This window comes from Dermacentor variabilis, chromosome 11 (genome assembly GCF_050947875.1).
Source record: "Dermacentor variabilis isolate Ectoservices chromosome 11, ASM5094787v1, whole genome shotgun sequence".
Taxonomy (NCBI): Eukaryota; Metazoa; Arthropoda; class Arachnida; order Ixodida; family Ixodidae; genus Dermacentor; species Dermacentor variabilis.
Genome location: NC_134578.1, coordinates 64,780,157 through 64,796,407, shown reverse-complemented (window position 1 = coordinate 64,796,407; position 16,251 = coordinate 64,780,157). Strand labels below are relative to the sequence as shown.

At 45.7% G+C, this 16,251-nt stretch overlaps 1 protein-coding gene across 1 annotated transcript; it reads left to right on the top strand.

The window, feature by feature from the left end:
* Positions 1-5,306: 5,306 nt before the first annotated feature.
* Positions 5,307-14,945, top strand: LOC142564926 (uncharacterized). The gene is made up of 3 exons (XM_075676133.1): positions 5,307-5,482; positions 9,527-9,804; positions 14,182-14,945. Exons 1-3 carry the CDS (start codon positions 5,431-5,433, stop codon positions 14,560-14,562), a joined length of 711 nt encoding a protein of 236 aa, XP_075532248.1. The 5' UTR covers positions 5,307-5,430; the 3' UTR covers positions 14,563-14,945.
* Positions 14,946-16,251: the final 1,306 nt, after the last annotated feature.

Sequence of the window (16,251 nt, the reverse complement as noted above, 5' to 3'; positions counted from 1 at the left end):
TTACGTGATAGAGAGAAGGAGAGAGCAACTTTAGCGAAAATGCCTGCAGAGTCGGTTAGGCTCCCTCCATGCAGGGAGGACAAGCTTTTACCGCGACGCGGCCACTACGTCAGTCTCGTGCATTGTGCTCCTCGAGGCCGTGGTTCCTCGCTACTTCCGCGGGTCCGAGAGAGCCGCCGCCCCATTCCTGAAGTCATCATCATCAGCCGGGTTACGCCTACTGCAGGGCAAAGGCCTCTCCCATACTTCTATAACAACCCCGGTCATGTACTAATTGTGGCCATGTCGTCCCTGCAAACTTCATAATCTCATCTGCCCACCTAACTTTCTGCCGCCCCCTGCTACGCTTCCCTTCCCTTGGAATCCAGTCCGTAACCCTTAATTACCATCGGTTATCTTCCTTCTTCATTACATGTCCTGCCCATGCCCATTTATTTTTCTTGATTTGAATTAAGATGTCATTAACTCGCGTTTGTTCCCTCAACCAATCTGCTCTTTTCTTATCCCTTAACGTTACACCTATCATTCTTCTTTCCATAGCTAGTTGCGTCGTCCTCAATTTGAGTAGAACCCTTTTCGTAAGCCTCCAGGTTTCTGCCCCGTAGGTGAGTACTGGTAAGACACAGCTATTATACATTTTTCTCTTGAGGGATAATGACAACCTGCTGTTCATGACCTGAGAATACCTGCCCAACGCACCCCAGCCCATTCCTATTCTTCTGATTATTTCCGTCTCATGATCCGGATCCGCCTTCACTACCTGCCCTGAGTAGATGTATTCCTTTACCACTTCCATTGCCTCGCTAACCATTGTAAATTGCTGTTCCCTTCCGAGACTGTGAAACATTACTTTAGTTTTCTGCAGATTAATTTTAGACCCACTCTTCTGCTTTGCCTCTCCATGTCAGTAAGCATGCATTGCAATTTGTCTCCTGAGTCACTAAGCAAGGCAATATCATCAGCGAATCGCAAGTTACTAAGGTATTCTCCATTAATTTTTATCCCCAATTCTTCCCAATCCAGGTCTTTGAATACCTCCTGTAAACATGCTGTGAATAGCATTGGAGATATCGCATCTCCCAGCCTGACGCCTTTCTTTATTGGGATTTTGTTGCTTTCTGTATGGAATACTACGGTCGCTGTGGAGCCGCTATAGATATATTTCAGTAATTTTACACACGGCTCGTCTACACCCTGGTTGCGTAATGCCTCCATGACTGCTGAGGTTTCGACAGAATCAAACGCTTTCTCGTAATCAATGAAAGCTACATATAAGGGTTGGTTATATACCGCACATTTCTCTATCACCTGATTGATAGTGTGAATATGGTCTATTGTTGAGTAGCCTTTACGCAGTCCTGCCTGGTCCTTTGCTTGACAGAAGTCTAAGGTGCTCCTGATTCTATTTACGATTACCTTAGTAAATAGTTTCTAGGCAACTGACAGTAAGCTGATCGGTCTATAATTTTTCTAGTCTTTGGAGTGCCCTTTCTTATGGATTAGGAATATGTTAGCGTTTTTGCAAGCCTCCCGTAAGCTCGAGGTCATGAGGCATTGCGTATACAGGGTGGGCGTATACAGGGTATAATCTGTCCACCATCCTTCAACAAATGTGCTGTTACCTGATCCTCCCCAGCTGCCTTCCCCCTTTGCATATCTCCCAAGGGTTTCTTTACTTCTTCCGGCGTTACCTGTGGGATTTCGAATTCCTCTAGACTATTTTCTCTTCCATTATTGTCTTAGGTGGCACTGGTACTGGATAAATCTCTACGGAACTCCTCGGCCACTTGAACTATCTCATCCAGATTAGTAATGAAATTGCCGGCTTTGTCTCTTAACGCAAACACCTGATTCCTGCCAATTCCTAGTTTCTTCTTCACTGCTTTTAGGCTTCCTTCGTTCCTGAGAGCATGCTCAATTTTATTCATATTATACTTCCTTATGTCAGCTGTCTTTCGCTTGTTGATTAACATCGAAAGTTCTGCCAGTTCGATTCTAGCTGTAGGGTTAGAGGCTTTCATACATTGGCGTTTCTTGATCAGACTTTCGTCTCCTGCTATAGTTTACTGGTATCCTGCCTAACGGAGTTACCACCGACTTCCATTGCACACTTCTTAATGATGCCAAAAAATTGTCGTTCATTGCTTTAACACTAAGGTTCTCTTCCTCAGTTAAAGCAGAATACCTGTTCTGTTGTTTGATCTGGAATTCCTCTATTTTTCCTCTTACCGCTAACTCATTGATCGGCTTCTTATGTACCAGTTTCTTCCGTTCCCTCCTGAGGTCTAGGTTAATTCGAGTTCTTACCACCCTGTGGTCACTGCAGCGCACATGGTTATATTGCGCTCAGTTTTACAAACACGATATTAAGGAAGGACAGGACGTGGACCTGTCCTACCTTAATATCGTGTTTGTAAAACTGAGCGCAATATAACCATGAACGTTCACCAACTAGCCCCCTTTATTGCTTTACTAAACTGCAGCGCACCTTGCCGAGCACGTCCGCATCTTGTATGATGCCAGGGTTAGCGCAGAGTTTGAAGTCTATTTCACTTCAGGTTTCGCCGTTCGGGCTCCTCCACGTCCACTTTCGGCTATCCCGCTTGCGAAAGAAGGTATTCATTATCTGCATATTATTCTGTTCCGCAAACTCTACAAATAACTCTCCCCTGCTATTCCTAGTGCATATGCCATATTCCCCCACGGCCTTGTCTCCAGCCTGCTTCTTGCCTACCTTGGCATTAACGTGGCCCATTAGAATAGTGTATTTTGTTTTCACTCTACCCATCACCGATTCCACATCTTCATAGAAGCTTGCGACTACCTGGTCATCATGAGAGAATGTAGGGGCGTAGACCTGTACGACCTTCATTTTGTACCTCTTATTAAGTTTCACAACAAGTCCTGCAACCCTCTAATTAATGTTATAGAATTCCTGTATGTTACCAGCTATATTCTTATTGATCAGGAATCTGACTCCTAGTTCTCGTCTCTCCGCTGAGCCCCGGTAGCACAGGACCTGCCCGCTTTTTAGCACTGTATATGCTTTCTTTGGCCTCCTAACTACACTGAGGCCTATTCCTCCAATAGCACTGCTAGACTCGCCTCACTAGATAACGTTCAAGCGTTAAACGTTGCCAGGTTCATATTCCAATGGCGACCTGTCCGGAGCCAGGGATTCTTAGCACCCTCTGCTGTGTCGCAGGTCCGACCGCCGCCATGGTCACTTGCTTCGCAGCTGCTGGGGACTGAGGGCCGGGTTTTCAGTGTTGTGGTCATATAGGAGGTTGTGGACAAGTACTGCACCAGGGTGGCAAATCCTTCTCTGGTGAGGGAGCGCGTTACCGGTTCTTGTCACCGGGATCAGGCCATACTCCAGGCCTGTTTGTGCAATTTTATCAACACGCGGATTTTTTTCTAATTCGGTCGAAAATTGCCGGCACCGGGATTTGAACCACGGACCTCTTGCACGCGAGGCGGGTGTTCTTCCTCTACGCCACCGCTGCACTCCTGGGGGTGCTGCCCTCCTTCTCCTCGGTTTTGCGCGGTCGCTGCCTCTCTAGAGCTGCCGATACCTGCTGGACGGCCTTGAGTTGTGTCTGTTGGTCATAGCTCCTCGTTGCAGCCTCTAGCTGCGGCGGGATCGCCGTCTTCTCACTGGCTTCTCGCGGATTTATGCTACAGTCCCAAAGGATGTGAACCGAGGTGGCTCTCTCCTTAGCGCACAGTTACACACGTCACTCGCCTACACGTGGTAGAGTTTGCATTAGTTGCCGACCGGCCAGTTTGCCGCCTGAGTTTGCTTGCCGCATTTGGTACCTGATAAACTCGCCGTCATTGGTGTTATTCTGGCATTGGGTACCATTTATGTTTTTTCTAAATATATTTCTATTCGCCCAGCGAAACGTCAGGATATATTTAGCGCGCGTGTCATGGATGTCTCTCTTCGCGTTTAACGCTGATAACACTACAGGAATTTGGTCAGTGCATGGAAATGTTAGCCCTTTAATGCGATTAGCATTGTTCGCCTACTTCATGAAAGTTGAATCTATCTATCTATCTATCTATCTATCTATCTATCTATCTATCTATCTATCTATCTATCTATCTATCTATCTATCTATCTATCTATCTATCTATCTATCTATCTATCTATCTATCTATCCTCTTACCCTAACCCAGTGGTCAAAGTTGCCTGCTAGCCTTGCCACTAGCCATTTCTATTTCGTATTCTATTCTGATATGTGCTAGTGGATGTGATACAGTCGCGGTCATTTCATCACCGTCCTTCCAGCTTCGTTATTCAATTTTTGTTATACAGTTGTCGTTAACACAACGTCGTCGTAAACACGTCACCCGTATATTGTACTCTAGCTACCGTTGTCATGCTGTCATATTTAGACCATCGTCACCAATGCAGAATGGTCATCCCATTGTAGTCATGCCATCATTGTCACTCTGTCATTGAAAGTTCCACTGACGTAATTTCTTCTTTGTCATTCCTTCGTCATTACTGCATCGTTGTCATGCAGTGGCCACGGCATTCCCCGGCGAGCAAGTGCGGCAAAAATGGGCCTATCCTAGAGGCAGTGTATGTCGCATAAAACCAAAGTAATGGTAACCTCAGAATGAACTCGGAAAAAATAAAGCTTCGTTCAGTAATACGATGTGCCGCATCATTGTTTTAATACTAATAGCATTAACGTCTGTAGTGATCGCAAGATCGGCTCTGTCGGATATTTTTAGCAGTAAACGCAGTACAGTAATCATGTTAGAGAATGTAACGTGCAGAGCAGTAGTTATAAAATGAACTACAACGAATGGAGCACGGATGTTGCATGACATCGCAGCATAAATTCGCAAAAAACAGCGGTTTGACGTGCTTGCACAGGAGGTCATTACGAAACGCTGAAGTATGATTTCCATGCATGAGGAACACACAAACAGCGATGTCAGATCATTAGGCAGCACCTATGGGACTCCATGCCCAAGTGGTGGTGTCATTCCAAGGCATGCAATAGGTTTGTTGCGTTCTGTATGTGCGTAAACATGTTGCCAGGCGTGAACATACACTGCGTGCCCTTCACTTGAATGAAACAACGTCATCGCTTACTCTTGAATTCGGAGCCGTAGGTGTTTCTAATTTTGTGCTTGCTCGCGCGCTTGGTTCAAACTCGGCTCTCTCCACATCGTTATCCCCTATGCGTGGTGTCGCGTCAGGCCCGCCGCACCCAGACAGCCTCTCCGGCCGAGGCGGCGGGACTATGCGCGAAAGATATCAAGGACGATGGCTGAAATAGGAGATGCCCCTTCACGGCCCCTCGTGCGAACAGCGAAAGCGAAGCAGCTCCGGGCCAGTGACAGCGGAAGAAGGCCAGATTGCGCGTGGGTCCCATCGTCGCGGTGTTGAGCGGACGAATCGCCGAAGGCATGCGGTCGCCGCTTATGGGACTGTTGCTAGCACTGCTTGCGACAGCACTAGGTGAGCATTTTGACATTTATAAGTTCGCTTTGCGCACCCGGTTCGACCGGCAAAGACCAGTGATGACCATTGAAAGTACAGGTCAATCTTTTAGCTGGCCCATGTGTTATTCTTGGTGACCGTTGGTTAGTGTTATTAGGTCTACGCAGCGGAGAACGGAGTATTGAAATACTCGTGTTTAGTTTTCGAACGTATAACCTTACTGTAAAGAATTTGCTTAAGGAGAATATGTTGCTGGGTTAGCTTGTGCGTCAGAGAAAATAAGTAAATTCATGCCTAGAGCAGTCTGCTTGAGGTTGCGCGCAGGGATCTACTTGTTTACCGTTCTTATTTTTCCTAGTGTTAACAACTAGTGATTTGGACGAAATAGAAGTGCATCCATCGGTGTAGTTAACTTATAAAATGCTGAAAAAATCAATGTTGACACCCGGCACTCTGCCCGTATTACGCATCTCCTAGTTTCTAAGTACTTCGTGGGCTAGCAACACAGCATGATTGTTATTTGTTTTTTTGTGTGCGTACGGTCTTTATTTCGCTCACGGGCCATATTATGGAAGGATTCTTTTAGATCGACTGTTTTGTGGTGTTATCACCCATCGTAACGAGCGCACGATGAGGGCGTTAACGTAGGCGTGGTGTCCTACTACCTAATTACGAAGGTAAAATAAAAGAAAAAATGAAAGGGTGCGTTGCATAATACTGCCGATATTCCGTGCTAGCTCATCCTAGCTTTTACGCCAGAATATAGCAGAGGGTACAGACTTTGTAGGATACATGGGTGGTAGTGCGAAACCGGACACAAGGGGAGTACCTGCAAAAGACAAGTTCTCTTCGTCAGTAATTCCTGCTTTGTATTAAGTCCTTCTTTTGTTCTGCAAGCCAGAGTGAGAAATTATGGACTAGAGCGATTCATCTTTCTTCTAAGAGACTTTAAAGTTGCTAAAGAAGTGCAGTTTCATTGCGTGCGGAGTTGAAATTTTAAATTTCAACTCCGCACAAATTGACACGTATTCATGAGACATTGACACGTAATCATGATTTAACTATCTCATCAGAATTGTTTGCGGAAATATCATACGAATATCAAGTATATTATGCCTCTCAGGTTGTTTGAGCTTGCGGCACTTTATATTCCACAAGAACTATTGCCTCGCATCGGCAGGAAAGCATGTTGTGGCGACATAAAGAAATGCGAGTTTGTTGCCCAAAATTAGCTTACAGAAAAGTGCAAGCGAGAAACACAACTCAGCTTTGGCAGCTAGCTGTGAAAAATGGAAAAATGTATTTCACGGACTTGAATTGGTCAGAAAAAGCGCATGTGATTGAATTGTGGGGGCACATTGTTTAATTACTTTCAGTCATTTGTATGTGTCAGCCCTTCCTATCCATTCTGACCATGATGAGGGTGCTTAAGCAGACGCATAAAATGCAGAAGAGCCATGTCTGCTTGCGTGGAGCCATTTTCATCGATTCGCATCACAGTGTTTACCTGTTGAATGATAAAGCGTGAATGAGCATTTGCCAGGTCAGCTGACGATGTTTGCCATACGAGAGAATGAAGCGTTTGCGATAAGTAAGTGGTAAAATAGAATTTTCTTTTTGAAAACTTCAGAATTAGTTTTTTTGCCGTGCAGGCCAAAACAATCGTAAAATTTGCGCCGTATTGTATTGGAGGACTTCCTTGTGTTCTAGGTGTGGCGTTAGTGATTGGCATGCATGAATATATTGTTACTGGGGCCTTGTCTCGTTCAAAACAACGAATACGCTGTGAGCACAGAGAAAGAAAAAAACAACATCATTGCACAGACAGCATGACAAGCAGTACATATGAAAAGAGTGCTCCAACACAGACTACTGGCAAAGACAAAGAACAGATATATGTTACGAGGAATGATGCACTGAAAAAACGTTCTTAGTGGTGAGGCCCCATAGGTCTTTCCGTGGGTTAGCTGGCTTGCCATATGCTTCACTCGAGGGGATTATCTCTCACTGTATTCTTGTTTAGGGAACGAGGGGAATAGTATAGCTACTTCTTAAAAGCGCTGACTGTGAATGCTAATTTGTTTCCGCCCAGCGCACCATAAATAATCATGGCCCTAATATGCAGGGCGCACAGTCACTAAAACGTTATTATAGAACTGTTCGTAAAAGCACAGGAAAGCCAGTCGTAATGTCGTACATATTATTGGCAAATATAGATGGCCTATTTCAAACATGCAAAGCTCCATGAATTCGGTCCCTGAAGAAAGGCATGCCGAGTGCCGAGAACATCGCATGGGACACTGTCACCTAAAATATTGTTGCCCTTAGTTTTTAGGAGCTCGGAATAAAGGCGTGGATCTTCTAAGCCTAAACGCTCTGATTGCGTTGCTTAGTAGAAGGGTCTTATTATGCAATCAGTTAGATATTGATTTTGTCATCTGCCCTGCACGCTGTCATGGTCGCTGTCAGGATCTTTTCTGTGTCGCGAAAGAGTGGCTGTCGTGAGTGGCTCACGTGTAGAACGCACACATGTGGCGGTAGAGTGTCTCATTTCGTAGGCAGCAATTTCATTCGAATAAAGTGCTCAAATATTTGATTAGTGCATGAAATATGTGGTTGCCACTGTCACCAGTATGCGAAATGCAAGCGACCAATTACATTGTTACTTGAACATCATGAAAAATCGTAAATCATTCGTGTTTTGATGCACTTCATCCAATGATCGCGAAAGCATAATCCTAGTTATTACAAGCACTTGCAACGAACTCCGCAACTAAAGCTTTTGAGAACTGTTGATTGCTTTGGCACCATGAACTGCCCCTTTTATTTAGTCAAATTTATTTCTTTTATCCGCCACTTCAAAATTTTGCGTGTTCCTTACAATTTTCGCTCTTGTGCTGCAAGATACAATTTGCATATTGGTGGTTTTGTCAGTGGAACGGATCTTTCTAACGTTGTCAAAGAGAAGTTGGCATTCAAATATGTTCTATCTTCCAATAGACATACAGATGAAATACAGCAAGTTTATAACTCTTCAGTTATATATTTATATCCTTCTCATTACTGCCAACATAAGTCCAGTCCTGCAGCCATCAAAAACAATTAGGAATAAAGGATTATGGAAGGTTCATGTCGCGGAAAGTATTGGTGTTACCGCAACTAGCTGCTACTGCTTCCAGAACTTTTTGAGGTGGTATATTGAATGGCTATCTTAATTATTTTTATTATCGCGCCGTTAGCATATTTAGCGCCAGCAAACAAGGACGGAAGGGAGACGACAACACAATGCGCTCCCTTCCGTCCTAGTTTGCTGACTCTAAATATGCTTTCAGTTTACCAACACGCCAAAGAAATGGCAACGCTCCGTTAGCTAACACGTGCACTCATTTCTGAATGTTATGCAGACTGATACAATGGTGCAATCGAGTCCACAGGCTGAAAGAAGTGCTTTGTATTTGAAATTGTAATATATCACGAAATATATCCCGCAACGTTGCGATTCATGATTTGCGGCAATCAGCGCTTGTTAATTTGGGCAGCGCAGAAATTTGCAAATTTATGTTTGTCGGCTTTTGTTTATGGCGATGCATCTATATTCGAGCAGATGCGAACAAAGTTAAACCCAGAGAACGCAGCTGTTGCCACGATGAGCACGTGCATCGGAAATTGAAGATGTCACGAGCGATCGTTTGTTTTCGCGAGGTTTAATCTCGTGTTTCAAGTTATCCCTGACAAATTCGTCCTGGGAGCCTTCTCGTCAATCGCTTGCTGAAAAGCTTGCTTGACGATCTGTACACGATGGGCTTCTTGCCGTTGATTCCCATAAATCTTGCACCTACAGCAGTCCCGCAAATTAGGCCGGTATAAAGTACCAATTCTATTTAGGTTCTTTTTTAATTCCGTGCTTTCTCAAGGTCTGGGCAGTGCTCCGCCTATCTTATCACTACAGGATCGCCCGTTCGGGAACGCTGAATGAAAAAAAAAGAATAGAATCGAGCGAAGTGAATCGCTAAATTATATAGGCTTCACACCTATGCTCAAGACGTTTATGCGACACTGCAGATCCAACGCATTCTGAACAGCCGCCGACCACCCAGCGCCCAGATCTGTGCACGGAAAGTGCTCTGCAGGAGGCCCGGAGCCTGCTGCATAATGCCGTGGCTAGGGTGGGAACCACCCTACCCGAGAGCGTTCCTGTGCCCGGTGTTTCTTCTTCCGGGTACGTCCTGTACAACGGCACCCTATCGCCTCTGCTTCTTACCGACGTCAACGTGACTGCGCAGCAAGCCGTGTGTAGGGATGACGTACGGCACTTCCCATTCGTCATAGGAGTGGGCACGGTGAGCAGTTCAAATGCCGGTCTTGCAGACTACGATAGCACCCGCACTATGTTTGTAACTGGTGTGATGTATATCGTGCTGTACAGTTAAAAATGGCACATACATTTCCATTGGATCACATAGAGCTTTAAAAGAATGAGGGATACGGAATATGCATTAACTCATAATGAATGGACGTTATTGGTTATAGAAACTCACAATATTTCTAACTTAGGGGACACCCGCCGGGGTTGCTCAGTGGCTATGGTGTTAGGCTGCTGAGCACGAGGTCGCGGGATCGAATCCCGGCCACGGCGGCCGCATTTCGTTGGGGGCGAAATGCGAAAACACCCGTGTACTTAGATTTAGGTGCACGTTAAAGAACCTCAGGTGGTCGAAATTTCCGGAGTCCTCCACTACGGCGTGCCTCATAATCAGAAAGTGGTTTTGGCACGTAAAACCCCATAATTTAACTTAGGGGACAGATGCGTCAGTGTTGCATGAATCTCAATGTCAGCTCAAATGTTTGCACTCTTGTGAAGGACACATGCACAGCAAGCAACATAGCTTGACATATGCGCAGTACTTGCGTTGCAATGCATGAAAGCGGTCACAAATTTTCTGGTATCACTGTTGCAGGTTAGCCTACTTTGCTACACTTTGTTTATCTTGGTAGCCTTTGTCCGTTATGCAATACGTAAGATGTAAAAACGGTGCATCAACACTTCCACATGGCAACCATAGTAAGGAGTGCTTTAGTTCCTGTTTTTGTGATATGATTAGTTCTCTTGTAGGTGTTTGTGTACACAATTAAATCAATATTTCGATTGCAGTTCTCATACAATCTTATCTGCTTGATACTTTCTGCAGAATCGTCACGAGCATGTAGCAGAAATCTAAAAGCAGGCATACTAAATGGCTAAATGTTGCTTGACTTATCAGCAGAGTTGCAGGCTTATCTTTTTTTGTGAAACCCAGTAACCCAGCTTTCAGAGACTTGTTTGCATTGGGTGGATACAGGAGTCGTTTCTAGCAGAAGGCTCGAATGTCGAAGCTGTAGCGAGGCCTCATTGTGCTAATATTGTATTATTTGAATGCATTTTTAAAGGGTGGCCTTAACATTAGTCGGCGTACGTCATTACACTTCTTTTTTTTCAATTTGCACAATGAGAAAATATGCTGTTGTGCTGTCAAACATCGTTCAATTAGTACATGCGTGACAAATAACAGGGAATATCTGATTACTGCAAGCGCAACTGCGCTCTTAGAAAAACATCCACCCTTTCGAGGTTAGCGTGTCCTCAAAAATAAATGTCATCGGGCTTTCAGGCCAATTTTTTATTTAAGGCTGCACGCCTAGTACCTCCAGGTAACAAACAACGTGGCAAAGCATAAATAGCGTGGCATACCATGCTTGACAGGAAAGCAGCGAACAACGTGTTTTCATGAAACAGCCATGCAGATGACGATTACTATTTGAACGAGGTATATGCCAAAGGCCGTAAGTTTTCTTAAAGTGCGCGTATTAAAGCGAAAAGCAGCTACAAGCTTGAAACAGGTTTGCTGTATGTGTGCTTTTTGATACGTCGTCATTGCCGTAAACTTCTTCGTAGAAGACTACGTCATCAGCCACTTCCTTATCTTCATTGTCATCCGCACCGTAGCGCCGAAAAAAAACTTGCCTTCCACTTCCACTAGGATTACTTTTCCTTGATCAATACATGTTGTCATTGTCAACAACCATTTGGGCGTCCACATCAGCTCTGCGTGCGCAGGAAACCTCTGAGATAGTAGTGCGCATGCGCAGTACGTAGGAGCAAACACGACTTCTTTTCCTTCTCCTTGTACGTCCCGCAAGGTTTAACGCGACCTGAGCTCAGGTCTCCCACGGGGGAACGTGAAGGCCCTGCCTCAACGCCGCGTCACGGGCTTGCTGGACTGCCCAAGTCTCGATTCCGAGGTCCGAGCTGCGCAGAGCGGCGGCCCACCTTGACGACAGGGTCTCCGGAGTAACTGCATCCCTCCTATGACTACATTGCACTCCCACAGCATGTGTTTGAGTGTTCCTGGTCCTTCCTGGCAAAATTTGCACGTGTCGTCCTGATACTTATCTGGGAAGATACGTTTCAGACGGAATGGATTAGGGAAGGTGTTCGTCTGGGGTTGTCGCCAGGCGACGGCCTGCCTCCAGTTCAATTTGGGACTCGGCGGTGTGTATATCCTTCTGGCGTTCAAATATGCACTGGTTATGTCGTTGTATCTGGTGAGCCTGTCCCGTTCTGCTCGAGAAGCGTTCGCTATCGTGCGAGAGGCGTTGCGCTGTTCGGCGCAGCGGGTCATGTCTCGCGCCGTCCGGTGCGCCGTCTCGTTTAGGTTCGGGAGCGCGTCGCCTTCCGTGGTGACGTGCGCGGGGAACCATATGATCCTCGAGCTCGCGGTTTTGGATCTGCCCGCTTTGGCCAGAATGGACAGGCCTTCCTTGGAAATTCGACCTTTGGCATAATTCTTTACTGCCGCTTGCGAGTCACTTAGTACGGCTTTGCTTTCCTGTTCTGTGAGGGCCAGCGCAATCGCTACTTCATCCGCTATTTCCGAGCGTTTGGTGTATTCGCTGCATGTGGTTCTGATTTTTGGCTCTGCGTCTACGACTACGTCGGTGTATTTTTGGCCGTTCGCATATTCGGCTGCGTCAGCAAAGCGCGCGTTTCTCTCCCTGCCGAATGAACGGAGCAGAGCCTCGGCTCTTGCCTTTCTTCTACCTCGGTTGTAATCGGGGTGCACGTTTCTTGGGATGGTTGCCACCGTAATGGTCTCTCTGATTTTGTTGGGGATTTGCATTTTCTGGCCGTGCTGGTTGTGGTACGTTATGCCGAGCGTGTTCATAATGTACCTTCCAGTCGTAGTTGTCGACAGGCGTTCGAGCTGCGAGATGCGTTGTGCTTCGGCTATTTTTTCTAGGGTTTTGTATATGCCTAGCTGGGCCAGGAGCTCGGTGCTCGTCGATTCCCGGAGGCCCAGGGCTATCTTGTACGTTTTCCTTATGAGCGTGTTGATCTTGTTCTTTTCCGCGACGTAACAGTTGGGGTAGGCGGCTGCGTAGGTGATGTGGCTGACAACAAACGAGTGGATCAGTCGAATGACGTTTTCTTCCTTCATGCCCGCGTGTCTATTCGTTATTCTCTTTATGAGTCTCGTGGCGCTGGTGACTTTGCCTTCGATGTTCCTCACGGTTTCGCCGTTAGCTCCATTGGCCTCAATGATCATTCCGAGGATTTTGATCTTGTTTGCTTTGGGGATTGCGTTTCCGTCTTGCGTGTACAGGCGGATTTCATCGTACTCCCGGGGTCCTGTGTAGCTCTTTGGTGGCATGCCTCTGCGCGTGGGTCAGTAAAGGAGTATTTCGGACTTGCTCGGGGAGCATTTGTGGCCCGTTCCTTGGACGTACTCTTCGACTTTCTGAATGGCCGTTTGTAGTGCGTGTTCAATATGCCCGTCACTGCCGCGGTCCGCCCATATCGTTATATCGTCTGCGTATATAGCGTGCCGGATTCCTTCGATTTCCCGTAGTTTGCTGGGGAGACCCTGCATGACTAAGTTGAAAAGGAGCGGAGATATAACTGAGCCCTGGGGGGTACCTGTACTTCCCTGGGTTCGTTCTTCGGACTCGAGGTCGCCAGCCGTCAGGGTGGCTTTGCGATCGTTCATAAAGTCCCTCACGTAGTTGTAGGCCCTTTCCCCCAGGTTCAGATCAGACACTTGTTTAAGGATCGACTCGTGAGCGACGCTGTCGAATGCTTTCTCCAAGTCTAGTCCTAGAATGGCCCTGGTGTTTCTTGACTTGTGGTAATAGGAGAGTATTTTATGTGTCGTAAAAGTTCGCCCACATTGCTGATCCATGCTTAACTTATTGCTTATTCACGGTTCTCGCCAGGAGAGGGATTGATAAACAGCCTCTAAGCGTAATTTGTAGTTACCTCCTGGTTAGCCCATTTGGTAGAAAGATTGCCATGCGAAAACGCTTGATTACGACTCAGTCACGATACCAAGACGAATAATATATTAATGTGCAGCCTTTTGTCTGACGTAAATACATTGGTTTACTTTGGCTTTCTTTGCACCTATTTGCTACTTACGCGTGAATGATTGTTTTGTCGTTCACAATTTTGCAGCTTCAGTGGATTCATTGCGGTATATTTCTTACTTGTGTTTTTAGAAACAAACGAAGGAAAGGTTGTAAATCAGCGTAATATCCCCGTGGTCAAAAACAGGTATTCGCCAATAAACCCGAGCCTATTGCCTGCATTGATTCCCTAAGAAAATCTAATCGCCAATCCCCTCTAGTCCTCGAGTTTGCTTATAAGGCCAATTAAAACATTTGTGCTTCATTCTTCTCTTTAGGATGCAACTATGAGAGGCATATACCACTACCACTGCGCGGGTAACAACGTCACAACTCCTGAAGGTCGTGGCCGAGTGACTGTGACGTTTTCCGGCGTCTCTTTCAACGGCAAGCTCAGCCAGCATCTCGTAGGTGGAGAAGGAAGTGGCAACGTCGGCGGCAGCTCCTCCTCGCCACAGCCAGTGTGGAGCGTCGGGGTGACCCTGGGAGCGTATCCTTCGTTCTCAGGCATAGCCACGAGCCCGCAAAACTCTCATGTCAGCGGAGTGCCCTACTTCGAAATGATGCAGGCTGCCGACCGCAGCTTCGTGCCCGTGTTCGCCAAGCTGCCGGAAACTCACGTGCTGCCAGCCCTCAAGGAGGCCCTTGGAGCTGAGTAGCTGACCCGAACCTGTGCGACGCCTCCAACAAACTTTGGTGCTTGGAGTTCGTCTATAAGCACTGCCATTTTCACAGTTTGATAACTATTCCATCGCCACAACGCCGGTCGAGCACTTGATGTTTATTAGTTGTACAAAAAAAGAAGACAACTTGGAAATATAGACGGTGCAGTTTTCGTTAAAAAATATATTCTGCTGACTTAAACTGAACACCCACTCACAAATAATAGAAACGAACACTGTCAAATACAGTTAGTGCTCTGCGCTACACACTTGTATGGCTGGCTGGTTGTCGTGTTAATTGCCAATCTTAGTTCTGGGTAACGTTCTGCCTCTTGTTTGCTTTGTTCCAAGTTATAAATACAATAGGTGAAAAGGGAAAGTCCTGTCTCATGTTTTTATAGATGCTACTGCGCGAAATTTTGGAGGTTGTGTCATGCATTGCACGTTAAATCGTGAACTTACCACAGCAAGCTGGGAAAATTTGAGCGTGTTCAGTGTAGTAAAAATTTGTATTTGAACATTTCTGACGCATTTCAATAGTACGGCAGTATGCTAACAATAAGTCGTGACAAAGTGAAATGGACCCGCGGAAGCCTTTCTACTCGGAGTAGCGAAAGATAATCTCCAAGCTCACACTATAGTGGACAGCACGCACCAGAAGTGATTTCGGAATCTGCAAATACATCAAGGCTGCAATGTGTCGTTTCGTTTTCAAGAGTCTGTTTCAGCGGTTTGCTGCTGCTTTAGTTTAGTGAGTGAAAGCATTGCGGGCACAATTCGACGGCGACGCCCTTCCTCCGTCATTGGATGCCATAGGATGCGTAGTTGGTGGAAGAAACGACTGAGGGCGGCCTCTCAATTGCTGATAAAAGACAAACCATTTCAAAATGGCAGTCACTGTAGCTGGGACGGGCTTTGAGGCCTCGATTTTAAAGAACAATCTTGTGTTAAAGGGTGCTCTGAAAAGCAGTTTTTTTAGACGCATATTCACCCCTACACTCTCAGTAACAATGATAAGCTCATAATCGATGCACAAGTGTGTCGTTGACCCTTTAAGAGAAAAATCGCCCTTAAATAGTATTGAGCAGCCCTACATTGGTGCAGAATGGGCCAGCATCAGAAACACTTCAACTTGATACAAGCCTGAAGAGGTCAGTTCATAGAGAAAGCGATGCAGTAGGGATCACAGCTTACGCTTCAATATAACGTGCTTACTCTACAATGAACCATAAAATCAAAAGTGGAAATGTTCGAAGAGAAACTCACGATCAGATTTGCAGCGCGGACATAACTGCCGCAATAGCTAACATAAAACGTTATGTTTTAGAATATGTACGTTTCTTATCAATTTAAACAACAAAGTCACAGTGTGCTCATAAGCATGAAGATTCAAGCTCCCTTATATCCGAAATAAAAAAGTTATTTATAAGGCGCCCTACCTTCTTTGACCAATGATATCGATGATGCTTTTACAATATTTATAACGTGATTTGCATGGAGAAAACCATCCTTCACTGACATTCCTGAGGCTTTGTTTTATTTTTGAATGACCAGAAACAAAATTTACGTCCACCGGAAGTGAAGCATAGTTCCATTTGTCACGCGGGACTAAAGTATGTAGATATTGTTGAGAGCAAATTGAATTGTCTTTGACAAACAGTTACGTGGCTTCAATATTTGTTAATG

Excerpts from the sequence above, each read along its gene's own strand:
- LOC142564926 (XM_075676133.1), top strand. The coding sequence starts at position 5,431 with ATGCGGTCGCCGCTTATGGGACTGTTGCTAGCACTGCTTGCGACAGCA. Across the intron at positions 5,483-9,526 it reads ACTGCTTGCGACAGCACTAG|ATCCAACGCATTCTGAACAG; the intron begins GTGAGCATTTTG and ends GCGACACTGCAG. Across the intron at positions 9,805-14,181 it reads TCGTCATAGGAGTGGGCACG|GATGCAACTATGAGAGGCAT; the intron begins GTGAGCAGTTCA and ends TCTTCTCTTTAG.